Below are 25,142 nucleotides of genomic sequence, written 5' to 3'. Positions count from 1 at the left end.
ACAGAACAAAGAATACAAGCTGAGAACTCATGAAAGAAAACCATAAGTCGACTAGTTTAAGCAAATCGATATGATGGGCGACCAGAGAAATCACCACCCAGAGCCGAATGCAGGAACTGAGGCACCACCTCCCACCAGACAAAATCTCCATGCAAGGCTCCATAATTAGCAAGCTTATCAGCCACTGAATTCCCCTCCCTATATATGTGTGAAAAATGAATATTCAACTGTCTAGACAAATGCAAACAGTTCCTCCATTGTGTGCGCAGACGCCAAGGAACCTTAAGAGGATCATTAACAAAACTGAGCAGTATCAAAGAATCCACCTCCACCCACAAATTCAACCACCCTTTCAAACAAGCCAGGCGAATCGCCTCAATTACAGCAATCAACTCTGCGTCAAGAGCACAAGGGACAATTACCTTTTTAGTAAAAGCACCTAAAAAGGATGCCTCACGACCCCTAAAAACACCTCCACACCCTGCCTGAAGCTGATCATGGTATGATCCATTTGTATTTACTTTAACCCAAAGAGGAGGAGGGGGGGTACCACATTACCTGGATAATTTTTGGAGCCGTAGGCCGCAGTTGAGACAAACCTAAAAACCCAAAAATTGGAACAGATTGTGGAACAGAGGAAGAGCTAAAGATTAATCTAGCAGATTCACCAATTGAAAGAATCACCTTTTGTTTAAACTTGTTGGGCTCGAAAACCCCCCCATCATGCTTGAGACTATTTCTCTCAGTCCAGACACACCAAAAAATATTGCAAACTGATAAAAACCATAGCAGCTTAGTGGAGACAGAGAAGGTAGAAATTAAATTCTCATGAAAAAACTCCCTGGTCTCATAGGCTAGATTGAAGTGAAGCCTGAATAGTGGGAAGATCCAATCCCATATTCCAGCAGCTGCTGAACAGTTCACAAAAAGGTGATGCAGCGATTCTGTCGCCGCCGTGCATAAGTGGTACCGAGAGCAAAGGACCCTGCCTCGTCGCTGCATTTGCACATCAGTTGGAATCTTTCCCAGCATAATTTTCCAGGCTACTAAACTCTTACGGGGCTGAATAGCAGGGTGCCAAATTGTTTTAGCCCAAGTTGGCCTAGGCTGCTGCATAGAAAGAAAATCATAAGCTGCCTTGGTGGTGAGAGTACCTGAACTTTCAGTAGCCCATACCGGTCTATCAATGCACTCTTCAGATGGGATTGGCAAAACCAAAATGTCGTTAGCCACCTCAGGGAAAGACCTCTTAAAACTCCATGGAATTTTCCACTCACTATTTTCAATAAAATCACACACTTTGTCATTAAGAAAAGGATGAAACAAAGGGTCACAATTGGTAGACTCTAAAAGCACATAACCCAGCCAATTATCCTTCCATAACCGCACCACGGTACCATCCCCAACTACCCATTGCAGGTTTGCAATTAGTGAGGGCCATAATTTCTTGAGACCGAGCCAAATGGATGACTTTTTGTAGGAAGTGATGCATTGAAGCCCATCTGTGAGGAATCTTTCATGCAATAACAAAGCAGAAGGTGACCCTCTCTCAACTACCTCCCAACACCTCTTCAGAAGCAAGGATTTGTTCAGTGCAAATAAGTTTTTCAATCCCAATCCACCCTCTTCAGAAGGGCCCAATTATGCTTATTTCACACGGTTATCTATTAGTATAAACTTTTTGAGTAGTGGGTGACCGAGTAGTATAAACATCTGTTAGTATATCTGTGGCTTTTAAATAATCTGTGTGAGATAAATCTGTGTGCATTGTTATTTTGCTAGTAGTGGGTGGACCAATATTTTGAGTTCTACCAAATTTCAAAAGAAATAAAAGTGACAATAGCTTCTATGTATAGCACTATAAGGCTGCAGATATTTGGTATATGTTTAAACATGAATTTCCAAATACTTGACAAGGTTTTGGTACTTACCCATGAGGGAATTTGATCCATAAAATAATATTGATTATTAGACAACTTTGGCTAAAAATCTAAAATGTAGTAGGTGGGCATTGTAAAAAATTATAAAACTCAGTTTACAGAGTTGTTAAGGAGGGATTCTGGCTTTTCTTTTTATGTGCTATTGTCATATTTTATTGGGACTCAAGGCTGAGATTAGAATGGATGTTAAAGTGAAAATCCAAAAACTCTATATGAGGCATGTGAGTTGGCCAAATTTTTTAGAGAGAACTATGAGAGACTCAAGGCTAACTCTAGAAGTTATTTGCAAGTGTTGGAGAAATTTTCAAAATATAATATTTATTAAAGAAATGAAAATGTGTCATTTGTGTTTGCACCTTTTGAGTTTGTCTGAATGAAGTAATATGACCAAAGTCAAATGATACAAGTGAAAAGGTACCTTACTATTTGAAGGGGTACATATACGACTTCTTACTATTTGAGATTTGAAGGGGTACATATACGACTTCTTACTATTTGAGATTTGAAGGGGTACATATACTTCTATATAAAGGATTCATTCTCTACAGAATGAGAAAATTCCAAGACAATTCCAGAGAATCCTAAGAGAGTCCCAAGAAGATCTAAACCTCCAATATTCACCATTTTCATGTTTTATTACACATAAAACTATTAGAAACTAATAGTGCACAATTAATTTCTAGTAATCTTGAGCCATCTTGTAAACCTTCTTTTGAGTGTTTATGTTGGTTTTCGTGAGTGTAAAACGCAGACCAACAATAGTATTGTGCTGGGCTTCATTGTATCCTAAAGGCATATTTGATTATTCCCCTTTGCACACTTGATAGTGGGGCAAATAATGTCTTAAGGAAAGCGTTGCTACAACGTGCCTTAGAAGCATAAACTCTCTCATAATCCATACCACAAATTTGTTCTAACAATCTTTAGACATTATTTTAGCCAATGAATATTTTCATTTTAGAGAGTTATTTATGTCCAAGTTTGAAAACCGGTGGAGGCTATATATTTCAAGAGAGGAGAAAAGAAAGTATCGATCTGAACATGATGTAAGACTCTTTCGTTCACTGTCAAGTCTCAAAAGGCTACAAGTACACAAATTATTATTAGTGGTTCATGTTTTGTGATGTTTTGCTAAGAAATATGCATGTTAATTCTGCAATGTGCTTTGATTGTACACCGGCCAACACTAAAGAGAAGCACGAGCAAAGAAACTGCCAGCGCCGTCATCGCCACAATCCCACGACGAATAGCCTCACCACTGCTAGGCAATCGGAAGAATCCACCGCCACTCTCTACTCAAATCCTAGGGTTTACTTTTTTTTAGGTAAAAGATGTGAAAAATTCAACAACTTGCAAAATTAGAAAAACACAACGGATTACAACTATTACAGTATATTTTCCTTCCTAAAAAATACCAAAAAAAATATGTTTACAATCCACCAACTTTCAAATTGAGTAAAGATCATATAATTCCCACCCCCCCCCCCCCCCCCCCCAAAAAAAAATTTTAAAAAATCCCTTTCCATGGAAATTGTTTAATGAGATGGACACTTATATCAATTGTGTGCGAGGTAAAAGCCTTTAAATGGTATATTTTCCTTTCACCAAACTATCCTATAGGAAAAGAATTTCCAAAACAATGCCTTAAAATTGAATTACCTAAACAACAATATAGGTATATTTGTGCATGCGAAAGTTTTTTCAACAACTTGCAAATTTGGAAAAACACAACGGATTACAACTATTACAGTACATTTCTATCAAAAAGACAAAAAATTATGTTTACAATCCACCAACTTTCAATTGAGTAAAGATCATATAATTTTCATCCTTTCCGCAACCCGTTTGATTGAGTAAAGATCATATCATTAACGGATAGAAAACTACCATGCGCGTGCAGATATGCATAAGAGATCAGACATACAGAGACTCATAACGATAATATATATATATATATATATATATATATATATATATATATGTGTGTGTGTGTGTGTGTGTGTGTGTGTGTGTGTGTAGCCTTGCTATCAGAGTTTATACACAGAAAAACTCATCTACATACATAGGTCTTTGGCTTAATTAGTTACAACCATCAGCATCCTTTAAGGCTTTAACCTGCCTTAAGGAAGAAATATATGTCCGAGTATTTGTATGCAGTAATTAAAGCAAAGTAATCTACAAGGTTAATATACTTAATTACCACACCTGTATATCATCGATCTGGATATATCGCTTTCTTCTTAATTTGTTTCCTCTTTTTGCTTCCAGAACACTTCTTTCTACTATGCATGCTCATTTAGAGAGATTATCAGCTATGGCCTGCATGACCTTCACCTGTGTGTTAAGGCATGTTATGTAATGAGCAGTTTCTTCCAATAAGCAGATGAAATCCATGGATTTACCGCCAGGAACTAGCTTTCGAAGCTTGTTGCCTCTGTCAATATGAACTGAACTCTTTGATCTGGAGACCTTGTTGCTCCTCACAGTAACCCTTTTCTTTTTCTTCACCAACCTAGGGTAACCCACCCGGTTCCGCAGCTTGAAAAGAAGAGCTCTGCTCCAATTCATCCGTGGCCCAACCGCACGAGCCATGGAGGAATAAGCTGCCATCTTTATCCTCTTGCTCCGCTTACAGATTTCCTCCTCGCTTGATGATGCACTGGATCGCTTCTGCTTTTTGATTTCCACAAGGGATCGGAGAAATCTACGAGCAAACTTGATTCTACATGACTTAGTGCTTAGGGTGATACCACTTGAGGTGGTAGTAGTACTGGTCCTCATATTTAGGATTGAGAAGGTGAGGGTGAAAAAATTAGGGTTTTGGTATTTGTGTGGTTTACAGTTGCATGTGGTGGGGATCTTAATGTAGTTGAAATCCTAGTACAAGCAGTTAGCTCTGACAGAAATCACTTCTTTTTTAGGAGATTGGAAGTGGAGATTTTCATTCTGACGGAGGGTCCTCTTGTTTGATTTTTGCTGGGACAAAAGGCATGAGCTAGCTCAAAGGCTCAAAGTTAAAGTAGTTCATGTGATTAGTATGGACATTAATGGAAGGATATAATGAAGAATGGTGGAATAGATTATCAGTTGGGGATTGAAAATGGATGGCTTACGGAGAATTTAGAGTTTTAGAATCAAAGTTAGATGGATAATTAGTTGAATAATCTAATTCAACTTTAATTGGTCCTACTTTATATGTCGTTCCATATATTTCTATATCTCCACTAACGAGCGTGGGAATCACGCAAGTTATGATTAAAGAAAAGTCTCCTATATGCAAAATGAATGTGTAACTTATATATCTCAATGCATTTCAGTTAGGATTTAGAGTATGTATATAACTATATATTAAGTCAGATTTTTGAAGCGTTAAATTTTTTTTTTTACAGCATTTCCAAAATCTGCGCTACTATAATGTACCACAAGAGTAGAACATTTATCTTGAAATGATATAAAATCGATAAAATGATGGAATGAGAAACCCTAATGCCCTAATAAAGGAATGGGTCGCGTGTGATACAAGTGCTATCTTTGCCATAATATGATGCTTTCATTTTCAAGCAATAGAGGTTGGAGAAGTGCGTTTATGGACCCGCGAAGGGCCAACCACCACATGAAAGCACATGGTTCCGTTACCTTCTTGTCTGATGATGAGGAAGGAACCTTCTCTATCTCCTTCTTTAACTAATCTAATCCAAATCTTTGATTTGATTACTTAATTTCTTCTCAAGTGATGCTTTGTGTTTGTGTTAGCTTTAAGTCACTGTTGGACGGTTGCCCTTTCCTTCTTATGCAAAAGACATTTTTACCCGCTTCGGAAATCGGACACGCGTCATCTTCGAATTGGCGCCGTTGGCGACTTTCTTTTAGCTTGTTGGAGCTCGGCTTTGTCAAAATTCAAACATCATCCTAGCTTAAACCGTGTATCCGTTCAATTCATAATGCAATTAATGTCATTTCTTTAAATTAAATTAGGGAGTGGTTAGTTTATCAAGTATATGTATTTGTTGTCGTTTACGTACGGGTGTTTGGCATTGGCACCATAATGATATGAGAATGCATAGGAAGAAATAGTAGTTATTGGACTTAACACTTAATTCATGCCTAATTAGACATTAATAGCCGCCAGGTATTAACTGATAGTATACATACAAATTCAAGCAAGTTTATGATTTGCAAGGCAATATTGATTGCAGTATTTATCCTTAGTAATATGGGGGAGGATTCAGTTTTCCATAGTAATATATGAATATGCAATTTTTAGTCTTTGTTGGGATTAATGACAAAGTTTGTTCCTGCCATGTCATTGGAGCTGTACTTTGTTGGGATTAATGACTATTGGTTAGATGAGTCTCCTACTATTATTCAGGATGTACTCTACGAGGATGCTTGTAATATTGCTAGAGGTCAAGGCTCTATGTCCCCCTCGATGCATATGTCTAATTTTAATACAATAAGTCAGGTGTGGGGATGAGCCTCCCAGCTTGGCTGGGTTCCAAACCCCTTCCAAAAAAAAAAAAATAATAATAATGCTTAAATAAAGTTCTGCCAGATCCAAGCCTCTCTTCTTACTACAATTGCTAAGAATTTCAAATTAAAACAGAATGAATTCATGTTTCAATGGCCAGGCACTTAATGTTTTGTAATCAAGCAAGATCATAATGTAATATTTGAGTCTATAGATTCAATTAGATTAACCAGTCAGGTTACCTTTTGTAGAAGGTACTTTGATAGTACATTAAACCTCTATATGCAGAGGCAGAGCCACGTTGGGGTATGGTGGGTCCCGTGCCCCAGTGAGATTTTAAGTATATATACAAAATCTGGTTCAACAATTGAACTAAGTGCTGCCTTGCCGTAGTGGTTAAGGCACATACATATGTTAATCTGGTTTTCATTAATAAAATATGTAATTTAAAAAAAATATTTATCTTTTTTAGTACAAAACTAGATATTGATCGCTCCCCTACCTTATTCTAATTATTATTTTTATTACAATCTTGATATATTTTAAGTTTAAGTTTCATTTTTTTTTTTTTTAACTTTTAAGTGCCCTAGTTGAGATCATTTTCTGGCTCCGCCACTGTCTATATGCTTGTGCTTGTGCTTCTGCTCTCTTATATTCACTTATAGTTCAGAATATTGCCTTATAGAGAGGTCAACGTAATTTGTGAGCAGAGCAGAAGCCGGAAGATTGAGCTATATATGGTTGAATATGGCCTTTTCAAGTTAACATTTTGTAGAATTTTCCTTTCAAGTTAGGGTTCATGATCATCTGTTATTTTTTAATTCTTGTTCTTAATTCATGTTAACATCATGTATCCATGTTGTTCATGTTTGATATTGTGGCTTTATGTTTTAGCTATACATTATGCTTTCAGTAGTCATTAAAACCTTGATTCTCTTATCCCATTTAATGATTTCTAACCAACATCAACAGCATAATATGTAGCTAATACAAAAATAATTTTTACCAGTTTTACTAAATGACACGTCTGTAATAATCAACTAATATGGATTATAACATCAATGAACTAATAAATAGTGAATTTAACTGAAAAGAGAAATTAACATGATTAAATATCACAAGCAATGAGTACTTGAACATGAAGAGTTGCCTTCTTTTGTTTTTTGTTTCAAGGCCAGGGACGAAGCCCAAAACACCAAGAGCCACACAAGCCAAGCTAGCTAGGTTACCCTTTTGTTCCCTAGCTAATCAAATACAAACCTTAAATAAAAGTAGAGCATAGATATACAAACTTATCCAATTAGTCCAGAACTAAAAGACACCCCAGTGGAAGGCAGCCAAAGATTCCCAGATATGAAACCCCCAACTGTGAATGCTTGTGCTTGAGTGGACGTAAGTGATGCATGATATCCACCCCATTTAACCCTTCCTGAGGTTAATGCCCCAGACCCAGAATTCATGTACTCTCCATAGTACAATGTGTTAAGTGCAAACCCACCAGACCAAGGAGACCACCCTGCTCGATTTATCGAGTCATCCATGAAAGACTGCATGATGATCGTTCTCGAATACTGCTTCCACGGTCTCCCAAGATACGTCTCGTAGCTGGATCTCACCGGGAAGAGGTCTGATGCTGCCGCTATCTTACAGTTGTGGATTGAAATGCCTGTGTTCTGATTAGGGCTGCTTCGGCCTTGAGCTGTGACAAAGTTCTTGAGCCCGCTGGAGGGCGGTTTTCGGGGGTGGATGTTGCAAGTTTGGAAGACCACGGCTGAGTTGCCGAAGATGAAGTCGACGGTTCCATAGATGTCGGTTTCTCGGTAGAACTGTCGCTTGGAGTGAGTGTAGAGGGTGTCCTGGTAGCCTATGATGGAACATCGGTGGACGACTGATTTGTCGGCACCGACTCGAAGTGCGACTGCTTGGTGCTTGGAAGGGCCGGCATCGTTCACAAATGTTATATCACGAGCGATGAACCCATCACCCATAGCAGCTGCAAAATGAGTCATAAGTCCATCAGAAGTGTTATATCATTATTATGATACCTAACAAATCGAAGTTGAAAGGATACAACACTTCTTATGTTCTATGTCATCAAAAATAAAATATTTTAATGTACCTAGTTACGTCATATATATATGGTGGTGACTTTTCCTGAAGGGTACTTACAGGAAAGCATGCACTATTTAAGGCTCAAAGCATCATCATGTTAAAATATATGTATTAGTTATCAACTTCTTATACATGATTAACTACTGCAAGATTTTCTATCTGATTAATTTTTTGTTAAGATGATGACGTTTAAAAATATGAATAGTTCCGATTTATTAATCACAAGTGAAATGATCGAACAATAAGTTAAAAGTGAACCTATTTTCTATGTCTTTACTGCAAACTGGTAACTAAAAAATTCTCAAAAAAAAAAAAAAAACTGGTAACTGTCCGTTTAAGGATGATTCTTTTTCATGAACAATTCTTAGGTTCACCCTCTCTTGTATTGGATGGTTCTAACAACGCTTACTACTATTATAATGAACCATCCATGTATTTCATAGAAATGAATAACTAAAAGGTCTTCAATTTGATTGGTTTTTTACAGAGCTAATCTTTGTATTATGTTATACAATATGAATGGTCGGATTATAAAATTATAAAGTTATTATGCCTTAATCGCAAGAGAGGGTGCATATGCTGATTCACCCAATGGGTGAACCTAAGAATTGTTCTAAACGGAGTATTGAATGGTCAACATATATAACAGTTGTATGTATATAACGTATATGATATATGCACATGAACGTGGTGAGAATTTTTTGCTTTTATCTTTGTTCATTGTTACTTACACCCAGTAACAAACTAAATTATAGATTTTTGACAGTTAATCTTTAACTATTAACAATAGTAATTATATATGAGGGGGGGATCGTTAGTGGGTCTGTTAGTTCTTACCCACAGTAGCAGACTTATAAGTTGTCCAGCCATCGTCTGAGTTCCTGTTGCCCACAATGATCGTTTTCCCCACTCCATCACCAATCAACATCACGTTCTTTTGCTTCGTGGGTATGATTATGTATTCGTGGTATGTCCCAGCTTTTACGTAAATCACAGATCTCCCCCCAGTACTAGTACCACTACTCTCCAAGGATCCAATTAGCAGCAACCCCTTCACTGCCTCACCAATGCTCTTGTGCGTCCCACTCCCATCCTGAGCCACCACAGCATCTGCTTCTATCTCCCCAACAGAAGCTTCTAGAAGCTTCCTTTCTGCGGCCGGGACCCACGTCGGAAAACTACTGTCCGATGCCAATAGTCTTCTATTAGGGTTTGCATTTTTAGCTTCCTTTGACTTTGACTCAGTGTCTCGAGGTAAATGCTCCGAACTACTAGCGAAGGAGACACTGCTGCTACCCATGGTAAGCACGAAAAGTGCTAGGGAGTTGCTTATGTATTGGCTCAGATTTTGAGCCGTGACATCCATAATGTTTTTCTCTGTCTTGAACTTGTCTTTCTCGAGGCTCTCTAGACAAGTTTCTTGGTTAGTAAGAGCTGCACTAAGCCAGGTGTGAACGTCGTCATCGTTAGGTTTTGACAACGATGTCATCATGACATTGTCGAGCATATCTATAGCATCATCGAGAAGCTCAAGGCAGTCGTTTACACCGCGACCAGGGAAGTGAACATCATGATCGGCATTTTGGCGGTGGGAAATAGTGAGATTATAGGCGAGAGCTCGAGCGTGCTGAGCTTTCGCAACGGTGGAATGGACCGACTGGACAAAGGCACCTTCTAGGGTATGAGGGAGATGATCAGAGCCTCTTGTAGATGATGATGAGGAGGAGGAGGAGGAGAGGAGAGTGGATTCACAAGTTGCTCGGTGAGGGGTATGTGCGCAGAGAGATAAAATGGCTTCTTTATGGGAAAGTCCTCCGGATGATCTAGAAAATTTGGAGAAATGGGATTGTGAAGGAGAAGCTTTTGCTAATAATATGCTTGAGAAGAATAAAATTTCCACCGCCAAGAACATAATTTTGAACATGCTTATGGCAGAGAGAGAGAGAGAGGCATAGCTAGCTAGAGATAGAGAGAGGTTTATGAGCTGCTTAATTAGCACTTGGAGCTTAATTAGTTCTCTATATAAAGGACTTGACCTTGAGTTCCATAAAGGACTTGACCTTGAGTTCCACATATGCATGTCAGCTTATGACTTAACCAGGGAATAAAGGTGACTTAATATATCGAGTATGTGATTAATAATTGTACCATTATTGGATTGAGCTAGTTCATCTACCATTGTTTAACAGCAAGCTTATCTTATATATGGGACCCTAAAAAAGTTGGGAGTCCATTTACATATAAAGATTACAGAGTGGATTAACCCTCAAATTAATTTGCAATGTTAATTATTATTTTTGTAGTAGGTTTTCTTTTGAATATTTGTTACAAATTGAGAAACAGTGCATGCTTGTACGTATTTTTCAAATTTAGAGTGGACTAATGCAGTAGGTAGCTAGCAATTAGGTGTTCTCTTCATGTACGGCCATAAAAGATCATCTCAGAAATAAATTGCAGGAAGAAAAGTACAACAAAAACTCATTCCGTAACGTTTGTTTTAATCTCATGCATTTGGAAATGAAGAATCTTCATATGTCTATTATTCCAATTGACTAGTATTGATTTTTTGATTAGGAAAGCTAAACCAACTCTTGCTAAGTCCATTTATATGGGGATTGTTTCGAGTCTGTGTGCCCTACAAAATGGTCCTTGAATATATATATATATATACTAACTAATTAAGGAAGCTTAACAAGCAAGACGAGTATTATTGTATTAAGATAATTGTACCTTCATAATTTGTTTGAAATATCCCTTTAATATTGAATGCTTATATTTTTCTTTTTTGCTTGCCGCACATATACACATCTCTTGACTAAGCACTAAGCAGAGTATTAAAGCGATTAGTTGTATGTTGTCCAGTCGAGTTCGGTGATTGGTGTATGGTGACTAAGCAGAGTATTAAGGCGATTAGCTGTATGTGCACTCCCTCCTTACCCAGTCGAGTTCGGTGATTGATGTATCTGCATTCCAGTCGCGTTCGGTGATTGATCGTACCCTTGAATCCTCAATTAAGGAGGGTTCCCATCCACTAATGGGTGGATAGAAACTCCAAAGAAAACAACGAGAAAAGGCCCCATATATGGATTGCATTGATTTATATATAACAACCATATGTAGAATGGACTTATGAGGTACGTATACCTCCAACTATTTTGGTAATGAATTGACATAGTCAATTGCCTATAGATTACGTTACTAGATATCCTAATATAAGGTCCATACAGAACTAAACTATTGATGATTTAAGCAGCATTAAGTTAATGACCACACACTAACCAAATTATATCCTCCACTTGGTTGTCTTTACAAGAGTTAACAACCATGCATAGCTCCAATCCTTAAGAAGGTGTTGGCTTTTTGCTAAGAGGATGTGCTTTAAGGGGAATCCTATTTTTCTTTTTCTTATTTTTAAATTTCATCTTCTTTAGATTTCGACTGGTTGTAATGTATTGCATGCTAGCTACACTTCTGTCTGTCATGCATGCCTTTCATTTCATAAAGAATCTTCTCTCTTTTGGAAGTGAAAGCTAGTTGTCTTAAGTGATATCATATATCTCAATGAATTGACACCCACTTTTCATAAAAACTTTCTTTGGTAGTAATTGCATAATCGATTTAAAATAGGTCAGAATTTTCTTTAGTTGGGTAATTTCATACAGGCCTAACCCCCAAAAATGAGAGTTAAGACCTAATTTTGAAGTTTTAAAATGAACCCTACACACACGTAACGGCATTTATCTGTTCGGAAATAGGGTAAGACTGTCGAAACAAAATCCATCTCATTCTGCATTGAGGGATCCCTCGGAATATATATGTTTCCCTTTTGGGTTCCTTAGCAAAAAGAAACATCCATATAAAAAAATAAAAAAAATGCTGTTCTTGAGTGGTGCATGAATGCACAATTGTTGTTATGAGATGACTCACTTTTGCCCGAAAAGAATGGGGAATTGGAACTAGAATATTTGCATTACAATTAAAGTTGAAGTCTTTTCAATTTTAGAGTCCAAGGCACACAGGTAGACGAATAAAGGTCAAAGAAAAACAAATAGATATACCTTCCGTACATGGCTTGTTATGAAAGAAAGATAATAGTCCATATTACATTTCATTAAGGGATGGCTCCTCCTTTCGGAGGGCAACTTTGCACCTAACAACATTAACAATATATAACAAAACAAGGCCCAGAAGAAAAGCAATTTCATCTGCTTGCATTATTGTGTTCGATTTTATATGACTTTTTGGTATATAACAAGCAAGACTGATTGATAATCCTATTGTTTTGGACCAAGTATTCAATTTCACAAGCTTTCATGAAGCGATTACATCATTTCAAGAACTTGTGGAATTTCAATAGAATAACAAAACCCAACAAAATTATGTGGAGATGAGATGAGCTGACATCTACTTAATATTGGAGTCATCTGTTTTTCCCTACATATCATCATTCATCAGAAGATAAACCTGAACACTTTCTTTGAAAGAGATGAACCGACTCTCTTGTTTTTCCCTACATGTAATCAGAAGATGAAACCAAACACTATGTCATACATAAAACGCTTACATCAAATTTGCATTATATTACGATGTGTTCTAATCCTAGGATAGTATGATCTAGTGAGTTGATCGCCATCACCATGTAATGCATCCTTCACTTCCCCGATGATATGTACATAAACGCTCAGGACGTACCACTCATGGCAATGGCTCGCCTTGGTCAAAACATGGCATTCAGTATTGCGAAAAAGAGATGGCCCGCCTTGGTCATTTCCCCATGTGAGTCAATATTCGACTGATCAATGCTTCCTTCTTCCCAGCTACTGGAAGATTATTTGCTGTCAAATAGCACTTCAAGTCCATGACAGTCAAATTCTTTAACTGCAAATCATGGATCATATTGCAACTGATTAGCATCATCAAAATTACTGACCCGTAACGAAAACTTAACAGGATAATGATGCCTAAATTCATGCAACTTTCTATGTGCTATTTATGGTGTGAAGGGGCGATTCACTCTCGAGGGTTTTTACTGGAGGGGAGATGGAGGTAAGAACATATAGAATTAGCCCCCTTACATATAGAATTCATAAATATTAGCATGTCCAAATTTATAGACATTGTGAAAGATGCAAGCATCCTTACATGTCAGATTAGATCACAACAGTCGAAGCCACAAATTAATCTTCCTTTACCTGCTATTTTATCTAAACAAATTTATATGAGAATAATTGGTCCCCTTCTACCAAGGGTTTAATAAGCAAGACCCCTTGGCAACTAAAACAATGAGCAATGGAGTATAACAAAGCAACTTTAGTTTCACCTTTCCGTTATCTGCAAGGTCAGCCCAGTCATGCTTAGCAATCTCTTTAACTGCATTTTCAGCAGCTGCTTTTCGCTTTTTGGTGGTCTCACTTACTTTGGCATTTCCAACTTCACTTTCCTCATCATAATTTTCTCCATAAACGGAATGCTTGAATTCTTCTATTGTTCTAACAACTCCTGGTCTATAAGGCCATCATATGTGCAAAGACAAAATGTTAATAACATTGTGCAGAAACAAGAAAAATTGAAAATAAAAAAATAAAATTAAAAGATAAGAAAATCAATCATTTCATTCTTCCGGCTTTTCAAGTCAATTGAGAAAGTATGATCAAACTGCATACTGTTTCTATGAAATTATGGGAAGCAAGACGTATACAAGGCAGAGATGCAAGTGCACACTTCCCCTTACCTAGACATGCCTTCCTCATCAGGTAAAGTTTCATCTTTAATTTCCGGTATATCATCCTCATCCAGAGCCAGGGCCTGCAATACTGCATAGTGTCTCTGCAGGGCTGCAAGAGATTCCTCGGTTACATAAAGTCACAAAATTGGTGTATCACTGTAGTACAGCTTACTATTTAACAGAAATGAAATTGGTGTATCATGAGAAATGCATAACCAGAATAAGAGAACGGAAAAGGACCAAACATTAAAGAAACAATGAAAAAAACAGCAATAGTAGAGCTAGACACTCCAGCAAAATAGCGGAGAGGGAAATACAAGAAACAATGTCAACTTCCGAAAGTAGAAAACCAAGGACACACGTGTATCTTACTATCTTATGAACTATATAGATATCAACATTATAGAATTTATGAAGTATTCTCCCTAAGCAGTCATGTGCTTGATTATCAGAAAAACAACTCAGCAATGATAAAGAAGAATGGCAACTTCTCAGAACCAATGTTCATTGTATCATAACCGACACATTATAAGATTTAAATGAAGGCCAGAAAATACCCTCATCATTAGGTTAGGGGCACCAATTCAGAATCATATTAATGACTCCAGGAATCCCACAAGTCTAATTATTTAAGATCAACAGAAATTACCTTGGGAAAACTAAAACATGACCCAAGCAAACTCTAGAAGACACAAGAATACTTTTCAGCAATAAAAGACTCGCACGGTAAGACATATATATTATTTCTTCATCTGATCTCCATCAATTCTACCCAACTTAGCAGAATTCACCTCTGGCAAATGAAAGCACTCATAAAGAGAAGGATTAAGTCAAACTATCTCTTCTTTAGAGTTTTCCTCGTCACTGATTGAGCTAGAAACGGTAAGATTGATTGATTCCAAACCAGATGAAAGGAGATGGAGGCTTGAACCTGCTGGTAAATTCCCATGCACATACTTTCATAACTCCATATTAGTGATAGGCCAGATCCAGTCTTTGCTCCAGCAAACTTTTTTTCTGGAAAGCTAAGGTTCCTCTCAAGGTAAATTTTTTGGATGGAGGCTTGTGGCTCATGGGAGGGTGAATAGTGATGTTTTTCAGAGAAGGAAACCAGGCTGCTGTTTCTCTCCACACTGGTGTATTCTGTGCAGGGCTCAATGGGAGAGTGTTGATCATGTTTTTGTGCATTGTGAAGTGACTACTTTTTCATGAAAAGAGTTGTTTAAGGAGGCAGGAGTGTGGATTGGACAAGTTCTTCAGGGGAGATTGATTTGTTAAGTGAAAAGCCTTCTGAGTTTGGCAGAGTAAAAGAGGCCAAAATCCTTTGGGGCTGCGGGGTGTTGGATGTAGTTTGGGTGGTTTCGATGGAAAGAACTAAAAGGATTTTTGAAGCATATGGGTGTTGCAGAGATGGAAGATCTGTGGCAAAGTGTAAAGTTCTGGGCATCTTTATGGGCCTCTATATCTGGGGAATTTAAAGATTATACATTTTTCCTCTATTATCCTAGTTTGGCAAGCTGTTGTGGTCTAGGATTCTTAGTCTTCGCAGTTTTACAGACAGCTGAGCTGTTTAGTCTAATGCTCTAGCTGTCTTCCTTAGTGTTTTCTGCGGACTTCTTGTACACTCCTTTGTATTATGCTCTTTGTTTTTTTCAATAAAAAGCTGATTCTTTTAAAACGGTCCAACGTAAAATCTAAACATGATCGATTGCTGCATTTGACCAGGAAGTTGTGATAGTCTCCCCAGTGTGTGGATACAATTTGTTCATCCAGAATCTCTTCATTCTTGGAAATTGCTGGGATAGGTGGTAGGGAATAGGTATTGGCTGTGAATGTTTAGGCATTGGTAGTTTTGTAGCAGATGTAGGGGTAATATGGTTAATCCTTGGTGATCTTTTCGTGGTTCATAGTACAGTGTAAGGTCCTCTAAGTTAAAGGTTGAGGTGATTTTGAGGTTGGAATGAATAACTCAAACATAGGCATTTAAGGTGATCCTCATGGCCAATTTATAAATGTACCCTTTGCACCACTTTGAAATGCTTCTAGTAACTAACAACACAAATAAAACCACTCTTCTATGTCCATTTCACCTACACATAAAACCATTAAAATGACATGTAGATCTACCCTCACAGGCTCTGTTAGACTCGAGTAAACACTAATATATAATAATAGCGTCATAGGCCGCTAGCACAACACAGTTTCAAAATCAAATCTCAGTTATTGATAATACGCTTTCAAATGAAAATTGACATACCAGGGTTAGAAAATTGGAAAACTGAGAAATCTTTCAAGTCTAGACGGTTGATTAAAGCAGCAGCCTTGCTAATTTGATCATCACTTGCATGAGACGCTGCAGCATCTGAACCCATAAGAAGCTGCAAATTGCAACAATATTTGTCAGAGAACTTTAACTACGAAATATTCCAAGACAAATCCAAGTGTATCTCTTGCCTCTTCAGTGTGTCTAATGTCATCGGAATAAGGAAGATATATCATGTGCATCCCCGGAGGCTCAACCTGACCACCAGCACTCATTATTTCATCCTGTCCATTGTGAAAATTGGTTAGTTTTTGTTTTTAGTTTTAAAGTGATGAGTTTTTTACTAATATAAGAACAGTAAAAAAAAATTAAACACTTAGAATAAAAGGGAACCCCAATTAAATGGTTATGTTTGTATTGAGTCAGCTACTATGCAGCTGTGTACAAAAATAAATTTAAACACTTAGAATAAAAGGGAACCCCAATTAAATGGTTATGTTTGTATTGAGTCAGCTACTATGCAGCTGTGTACACATAAGGCACTTGACCCCTATGTAAATTTCAGAAACCTCACTGGGAGCATGGCAGGGTTTTTACACTCAATTACTCGAACTATTTTGTTATATCCCTCTCTGACATATTTTATTTCTGTATAAACCGGAATGTCGAACAACGATCAGTTATCTCATCCTACTACATAGGAGAGGCTAATCAAATTAAACACGTGTTTCAATGTTCTTCAGAAGAATAAGGAAATGTTATCAACTAAGTTGAAAAAAGTTCCATTCCAATTTATGAGCTTTTAACATAGACTCCAAAAACAGTGGCATCTAATTTGTTTTCTCAAAGCATAGTCACGGCAACAAATGTCATCATGTAGTATTGCATTCTAAAGAACTTAAAGGTGTGAAAATAATCATATATTGTTGAACAAGATTCATGAATCAGCATCAGCATTTTACATTTTCAAATGGATGATATTGCTTTCTAAGATATGTCTAACTACTAACTGAATCAGGTACAAACTTTTAGGAAAAAAAAAAAAAAAGGGAGATATAATCACAAAAATTATAAAAAGAGATATGGAATCTCAACAAACTTCCAAGAAAAGAAGAAAAGAGTATACTGCAGTTGGTATTTATTAATAAAGAACCATTTGTTAGAAATGGCACTAATTCAACAAATGTGACCTATGTAGATAACTGAATAATTCCGTACCCTCATTATCAACTTATTCAATCACGTGCATCAACACAGTCCAAAGAAATTATAATTGAGAATGTAATAAAATATTATGCATCAAAACAAACTCATTTATAAATGTAATATAATCTTACTTGAGCAACAAGAGCAACCAGTTGAGGACGAGATGAACTACCATAAAATGCAACTGCGAAACTGCAGAAAAGTATAAGAAAAGAAAATTAGAGAGAGAGCCATGAAAACCTGAAAAATTAATGGCATCAGTCATTGTAAAAATTGTTTAAATATTTAGAATACTAAGCCCGAGTCAAACCGTATGCACTAACCGCTTTAGCCGTAGCATGGATTTATGTAGTGCAATGAAAACACGTGTGCTACCAATCAGTTCCTGCAATGGAGAACCAACAAGGCAAATGAGGAGAACTTCTACAACACACAACAAAGTTCATGATTCATATACTTTGCATTGCAGCAACATTTACACAAACACCTACAAGTATAGTTTTCTCAAAATCACAGAAAGGAGTTTCCTGATTCCAATTAATTTTACATGTCGTTGAGTAAAAAAATGAAGAAACTCATCTCATTTAAATTCTTAACCCCTATAACAATGTTAAGATTTCCTCAAAACTTTCACCCGCAACATTTTATCCCTCCTTTATGCAGTCGACAAGAAATAGTACAATAAACCTTAAACATAATATAAAGATGCAACATTAACTACAGCAATGTGAGAGTTCCAGTAATATAAGAGGATTAAAGAAAGAAACCTGATCACTAGGGAACACAAAGGTTGAGGGCCTCAAGTTGTGATAGTCTTTCAAGCAATTTAAAGGCTTGAAGCCAAGGAGTCGAAGTTGTCCGGTAGAAATTCTTTTGATCTCTGAAAGTTCCTCCACTGAGAACTTGATATCTTCGCTAGAGTAGATGGAACAAGTATGAAAATGGTAAAAATGCTCATAGAGGTATAACTATACATGGAACTGAATTGTAAGATTGATTAATAAGATGATGTCACAATGAGACTAATGCAACCAAAGGATTCTCTAGCTACTTTTCTACACCTGAAGATTTTGTATCTCATGATGAAAATGGGTCCTCTATCTCACACAGCATCATACTTTGTATGACTAAAACTAGGGTAATAGTAACAAGGATATTAAAGTAGAAATGATGATTCAAACAGCTAGGGGCATGCGTTAATGTAAGACTACGACCATTTCTTGTCTGTTTTCAATTTGTTGGATTTTGTTGTTCCGTTAATTCTGGAACCTAAACATACTACTGTACTTATGTAACGTTCCCTTGGTGTTATTAAACTAGGACCTCTTCTCTTCAGTTTTCATTTTATTGGTGTGTCTGTTACAAAGCCTACTGCCCAAGTTTGAGTTCTGTGCCCCATGGAGATGCAATGCTTTACAATGACATGAAATATAGTCTCAAATACAGTTGGGGAAAGAGGACTCTTTACCAATGACAAATTAAAAATATAGTTGCATTGTTCCTTCACTTGGTGAGGGTTGGGTTGGGCTGGACCTTTTACATGTCAATAGGAGAGATAGCTAAGGAAAAACTAAAAAGAAGAGAGAATGTGATGGGGAAAAGCAGCATACATACGTTTTGTAGGGTTGAAACCGTTTTACAGATTCCTGTACCAGTGCACCAGTATCAGCACAAACAAAAGATCTTTCGGCCTGCAGAAATCATACACAGAAACTGATTAATATCTGATGTGAACAACATAACATCCAATCACAAAAAAAAAAAAAAAAAAAAATTAGACACGGATAATGATGCATTTAAAACCACTTCAACAAGCAGGATAACATTACATAAATATTACGTAACTAATTCAATTTAACTAATTATAAATGCTTTCATATAGTAAACCAAAGTACAGAGGAACACATTACATATATTCATCAGAATGCATGTCTTTATCAGAGTGGGTGCAATCCCACATGTGAATTAATGAGTATGTCCTACAGATTCAGTACTCCTTCAGATGTATTTCTATACTACCAATGAAACATTTTATCTTGAAGATAGGAGTGTGCATCAATATTACTCCAAAAGCAAGCCAATCATAACACTTGCAATAACTCCAGTCTTGGAGAAAACTGACTTTTATAAATTAAGAGTTTAACTGACAAAATTTGCTTATATTGAATTTTAAGCACTTAAATGAAAGAAAAAAAAATCCAAAATATATGCAGAGGCTAAACATGAACTAGCAAAAAGTTAGTAATGTTTCTTATATTCATAGAGAGATTCTAGATCAACCCTCAGATACATCCAAAAAAGATAGGGAACTTTTATCATAAAATATCCTGTTACATAACCCCTTATAAGATCGCATTCTAAAGTGCACTGTACCATCGTTCATGCAAAAGTTTTAGAAAGAAAACACACAGTTCCAAATGTAGTCTTTACCAAATGCATCAATGCAGACAACCAATATAAAGAACATAATACTCAAAGTAAACAGCAATCATCTCTATTTACATCTAAGAACCACTGATCTTTAAAATGAGTGGAAGAAATATTGACTATCAATGCATATCTAAAGCCTACACAACAAAGTCCCCCTTGTTGGAAGTTGGAATATGGAAGTAACAATGTCCCACAAAAATTGCATTATTTCCCACATTTAAAGCCATCCATTGCATTAATCACAAAGACAACAAACAGGCACATAAAGGCATTACAATAAAGGTGCTGTGTTAATCTGGTATCACCTTCAAAGGACGGTTAGTGACCGAATCAAGCCAGGTGATTGCTCCTATTATCCAATAACAAGGAAGCACAATTACGAGCCCAAACTCATAGAAAGAAGCTGGCTTAGAGGCAATATGTAACTAATTGGAAACATGGTGAATTCGTGATACAAATACCTGGAACAGTGGGACGGATTAGAGCATATGAACTGAGTTGAATTGAAAGTCCATTGGCAATTGAGAAAGTGATTTTTCTAACAATCCGTTTCTTGAACATTCGCTTTCTTAGCTGATCCTTCATATCTTCCAATCTGAAATTAGAGTAGAGATTATCAACAAGAAATAAGTAAACCAGGGAAAGTGAGAGTTGATTATTATTTTCCACTAAGAAAAAAAACTAATAGTAATTGCTTACTTTTATACTACTCTTGGCATAAATTACTCAAATTTTGACATATGCACAACTAAAAGAGAATTGCGCCTACTGGTAACAGAATTTACTTTGTGTGTAAGAGGGTCTATTGGTAGCTAATGCCTGAATTTAGGTATATTCCACTTTTCCAGCAATGGGTATAAGAGATCTAAAGGAGAAAATTAGTGCAAGACATAGAGAAAAGGTAATCCTTCTCATTGTTTAGACGGCAACATTTTCACCGACAGAATGTATAATAAGCAGCTATACTGGTACAATTGATTATCCACCTCTACTGTTGCCTTTTCTCTGCTCAATGATGCAAGAATAGTTGCTCATATTTTTCAAATATTCTTTCATGTATATCTTTATTTTAAGTTCATTTATAATTCCTTCGAACACAATGCATTGTTTGCTTAACATCGTGGACATTTCTACAGCATTTAGTTGTCATGCCTTTCCAATACTCATTCCACTTTTACTGGAAAATATGCTTCTAAAGATGTGAAAGATTAAAAGGATAAGATATATAAGCAATGTTAAATATGCAAGGATACAGTGGTTGCCCTGATTCATATTTCTTATGAATGCACATAAGAAACATAGAACGAAACCAGGAAAATAATTGGTCTGCCCAATTCCATTGGTTTACATAATCCTTCTGATGCATGCACATAACGATTGGAAAAGAAAAAAAAAAAAAAAAATTACTTACTTTTCTCCCGCTTTTGGCATAAATTGAGCAAGTTCATCACCTGTGAGTCCAACTAAATCCTGAAACATATAAAAGTAATAAGCAGCACAATGAGTTCAATGAACTGAGAGAAATAAATGAAAATATTAAAATAAAAAGGCATAGCCATACGGAGTAGAAAGTCAAAACATTGAAATCATTATCTGGGTGACACAATGGAAGAAGTTCAATTGAGATGCCAAGATCTTGTGCATCCTGGAAAAGAGAAAAAGGTTGAACTTCTTATAACGGTGAATTTCAGATAGCATTGAAGGACAAAGATAAGAGAATCAATACTTTAGCCCGCTGCAATGTGGTTCTAATCATGTCTGTCTTTATGATTCCTTTAATGCTGCCAAATGGATCATCTTCATTTGTAAATAAAAGAACACGCTTATTGGCTGTCCTCGCAGATCTGAGATAGTAATTTTTCTAATTAAGGACCACAGATAATGTTATCTGAATAAAAATCACATAGCAGGCTAGGAAATTATTTGAAAAGGAGAGTGATATTTAATAAAAATTACTGTTACCCTTTACGCAGAAGTGCTTGGGCTACCCAAAGGGCATTGTAAAGAGAATTTTCTCGAGACCCAGAGTTAATACCATACTGACTCCCAATTTTGCTCATAAATGACTCTGCAGCAAACAAAGAAAGAAGCAACAGTTTAACTTGAAAGTCCAAAGAGGCATTTAGGCAAAACGAAAAACCTGAATTGCAAAAAAAAAAAACAAAAAAAAAAAAAAAAAAAAGCACGGATTACATATACAACCGACAATTTCATTAGTAAAGAGAAGCAAATCCTGTTGGTGATGATAAGCATAACTTGGGAGCCTAAAGCTAATAAAGCTGTAATGCTGTTTACCACCCTCTGAATTTTAGAAGTTATATCCAGGTATGATCATCAAGTTAGCCCTGCCTTTCTTCTTAAGTTTCACGTACTATAATCACCGAGTTTCCACCAAAAAAAAAAAAAAAAAGGAAAAAGAATGCATAGCTGAGAGCTTAAGACAACATCCAAGGCTTTAAGATAATTGGGTTGCCAGCTATGTTGGGAAAAAAAAGAGTGATAAGACGGAGAGGATAGCTTACAAGACAATAAAGAATACGAAAGCAAATAAAAGACGAAATATTTTATTGGACTGCAAACATTTACCGAGTATAGTTTTGGGTAGATTTACATGAAATAGTCCCACAGGTCTACCCCCGACACATAATTTGGCCTGGTCACACTTTTTTTAATCGATTTCATACGTCTCTACTAAAATTCTTGATGCATTCTTTAACCTACATTCAACCAACATAACTACGCCATTAGAATTTAGAACTATAATATCTTGAGTATAACTATCGATATTTGAAACAGTGAAAAGGTCATATTCTAAATATAGGACATCTGAGTGATAACTAAAACAAACCATTTGGTATTGAGTAATATACTCTATCTAAGAAACGAGTCAAAATGTACCGTTATGAACGCCAAGATTATTTCAGTAAGGACATACCTTCTACATTACTAACTTCTTTTATCAGCCTTGCTGTTGGCCTGTCCAGATACTCTCGCTCAGCAACATTAAACACATAAACACCATTTAAATCTTGCAAGTTTCTCTTTTCCCTCTGCATACATACACATAAACTGCCCATAAGAACGACTTGTATCACGACTAAGATTATAGTAAAGACAAGTGCATAGCAAGCGAAATTCTTGTAGTCTTCAGTCAGCAATTTACAAAATCATAGGTAACAAAGAGGTAATGAAGAAGAATAGCAAAGAACAAACATAACTGGTAGATGTTCCCTTGTGGCAATAGAAACTATATCTTTTGTGGACAAAAAATTACTCAACTTTTAGTCTGACAGCAATAGTGCTACATCTCAAGTTCTTCCTTCCTTTCAGATTTCTGTCTTCTCTACACTCTCATGTGATTTTTAAAGACATTAAGAACATGAAAATAGTACATATACGGGTCGAGGTGTTTGCAAGACTACACGATTAACAAACTAGGAAGAAAAAACAAAGATAACAGAGACGAAAAATACAAAAAGATAGCAGCAGAATCAGGTTGTATGTACACTGAAAAGCCACTTCTCCTATATGCTTGTACTTGAAAACCAAAGAAACTTAAAACATCAACAGCAACACGATTAACAATTTGTGGTAGAAACAGAAAACATACTAGGACGACAACACAATTAAACGACGGCGGCATCGAGTAGAAAGTAAAACTTGATACACAGCACAGCTGAGGTTGAAAACAAGAGTTGGAAAATCTTACGGTATTGAAGAAGCATATGGCAACTTCATCGTAGGAGGCATTAATGATTTGTTTCCTGAGAGACTCGGAGATACAACTGATAGCAACATGAAAGTGAGTTTCATCCTTCCCGTCTCCCTGTCAACATTGACGAACAAACAAACAAACAAGCCTCAAATCAATTAATTGAAAACGAGTCCACAGTTACTATGAAATGCATGAATGAGAGAGAGGAAATAGAATCAAACTCACGGCTGGAGTAGTGGTGGAGAACATTTTAGGGGAAGCATCAACGAGGTAGACGACGAGGTCCTTGGTGGATTCCCTTTCCTGATTTTGATTAGAAGAAAAGGGGGGATGAGTTGAGTAGAATTAAAAGACCTAAAAAAGCGAAAAAGGGGAAGAAGAAAACCTGATAGAGTTCATTGTCTGGGTCGTCTTCGTCGTCTCTGAAAATGTCATCGGCGTCAAATTCCATAACAGTTGATAGAGTTGAAGGAAGGAGGGAAAGAAAGAGAAGGTTGCAGACTCTCTCGACTTTTGAATGTCCTCTCTCTGAAGAGTGTCGCGCAATCTAGGCGCGGCTTTTCTACGGGGCACCACTTCTCAGGTCGGTTGATTTATTTAAAACTTTTTTTTTTTTTCCTTATTGAGATCACACGGTCCCTCAAAGGCTTCCTAGGTCCAGAGACTAATCCGTGCCGAGAGATCATGTCAGAACGCTTCCTCTCCCCTGACCACCAAGAATAAATTGAGATTTAACTTCCATCAGTGCCGGCGGGATTCGAACCTGGGTGTGGGGGTTCCACACTTGGAGGCTCTTAGTATTAAGAGAAAATTTTTCAAACAGTACCCGAACTAAGGCCGACTCCTAACTTCAGTACCCGATTATACAAAACTATTATTTTGGTACCCCAAGTTTGAAGCCCGACCCAAGAACGGTACACGCCGTTCATTACGGTGTTAACTAACAATTCGCATGCTAAATTTGGATGGGTATTTGGGTCATTTCGTTATCCCTTCTTCTTCCCCTCGTCTCCTTCATTTGGGTTTTGAGCTCTCTGAGCCTAGAAGTTACTGATTCCTCTTCCTCTCCTCAACCACAGCTGTGGATGACCCATTTTCGGAGGTGGGTTTATCTTCATGAGAGGTTACTTCATACTCATGTTAATTGAACCAACAAACCAACATGAACATCAAACCAAATGGCTCAATAATATCCGGAAAACCCAAAACGTCTACAGCCTAACTTTACATATCCAATTCTACAACTTCAACAATTCCAGAAACATCAAATCATCAATTTCTGC

General features: G+C 36.8%; 3 protein-coding genes across 3 annotated transcripts; all 3 read right to left on the bottom strand.

The window, feature by feature from the left end:
• Window positions 1-3,973: 3,973 nt before the first annotated feature.
• LOC133709595 (transcription factor IBH1-like) lies at window positions 3,974-5,090 on the bottom strand. The gene has a single exon (XM_062135387.1). The coding sequence runs from the start codon at window positions 4,719-4,721 to the stop codon at window positions 4,233-4,235; it is 489 nt and encodes a 162-aa protein (XP_061991371.1). The 5' UTR covers window positions 4,722-5,090; the 3' UTR covers window positions 3,974-4,232.
• Window positions 5,091-7,495: 2,405 nt separating this feature from the next.
• LOC133711053 (pectinesterase-like) lies at window positions 7,496-10,580 on the bottom strand. The gene is made up of 2 exons (XM_062137228.1): window positions 9,358-10,580; window positions 7,496-8,401 (listed from the first exon to the last, which is right to left on the bottom strand). The coding sequence occupies exons 1-2, from the start codon at window positions 10,442-10,444 to the stop codon at window positions 7,701-7,703; spliced, it is 1,788 nt and encodes a 595-aa protein (XP_061993212.1). The 5' UTR covers window positions 10,445-10,580; the 3' UTR covers window positions 7,496-7,700.
• Window positions 10,581-12,711: 2,131 nt separating this feature from the next.
• LOC133710979 (ATP-dependent DNA helicase 2 subunit KU70) lies at window positions 12,712-24,429 on the bottom strand. The gene is made up of 19 exons (XM_062137135.1): window positions 24,245-24,429; window positions 24,085-24,162; window positions 23,854-23,970; window positions 23,080-23,194; window positions 22,107-22,212; window positions 21,871-21,988; window positions 21,706-21,789; window positions 21,556-21,614; window positions 20,606-20,739; window positions 20,450-20,493; window positions 19,329-19,405; window positions 18,482-18,629; window positions 18,038-18,099; window positions 17,846-17,906; window positions 16,700-16,792; window positions 16,503-16,623; window positions 14,252-14,354; window positions 13,841-14,024; window positions 12,712-13,398 (listed from the first exon to the last, which is right to left on the bottom strand). The coding sequence occupies exons 1-19, from the start codon at window positions 24,308-24,310 to the stop codon at window positions 13,285-13,287; spliced, it is 1,884 nt and encodes a 627-aa protein (XP_061993119.1). The 5' UTR covers window positions 24,311-24,429; the 3' UTR covers window positions 12,712-13,284.
• Window positions 24,430-25,142: the final 713 nt, after the last annotated feature.

Source organism: Rosa rugosa, chromosome 5, assembly GCF_958449725.1.
Source record: "Rosa rugosa chromosome 5, drRosRugo1.1, whole genome shotgun sequence".
NCBI lineage: Eukaryota > Viridiplantae > Streptophyta > Magnoliopsida > Rosales > Rosaceae > Rosa > Rosa rugosa.
This window is presented reverse-complemented; position numbering and strand designations above follow the sequence as displayed.

Bases quoted from the DNA above. Each gene is read 5' to 3' on its own strand.
- LOC133709595 (XM_062135387.1), bottom strand. From the start codon at position 4,721: ATGAGGACCAGTACTACTACCACCTCAAGTGGTATCACCCTAAGCACT.
- LOC133711053 (XM_062137228.1), bottom strand. From the start codon at position 10,444: ATGTTCAAAATTATGTTCTTGGCGGTGGAAATTTTATTCTTCTCAAGC. The intron at 8,402-9,357 runs GTAAGAACTAAC...CTCATTTTGCAG, and splicing joins TTATAAGTCTGCTACTGTGG to CTGCTATGGGTGATGGGTTC.
- LOC133710979 (XM_062137135.1), bottom strand. From the start codon at position 24,310: ATGGAATTTGACGCCGATGACATTTTCAGAGACGACGAAGACGACCCA. The intron at 20,494-20,605 runs GTATTTGTATCA...ATTGGATAATAG, and splicing joins AATCCGTCCCACTGTTCCAG to GAGCAATCACCTGGCTTGAT. The intron at 16,624-16,699 runs GCAAGAGATACA...TGCAATTTGCAG, and splicing joins ACATTAGACACACTGAAGAG to CTTCTTATGGGTTCAGATGC.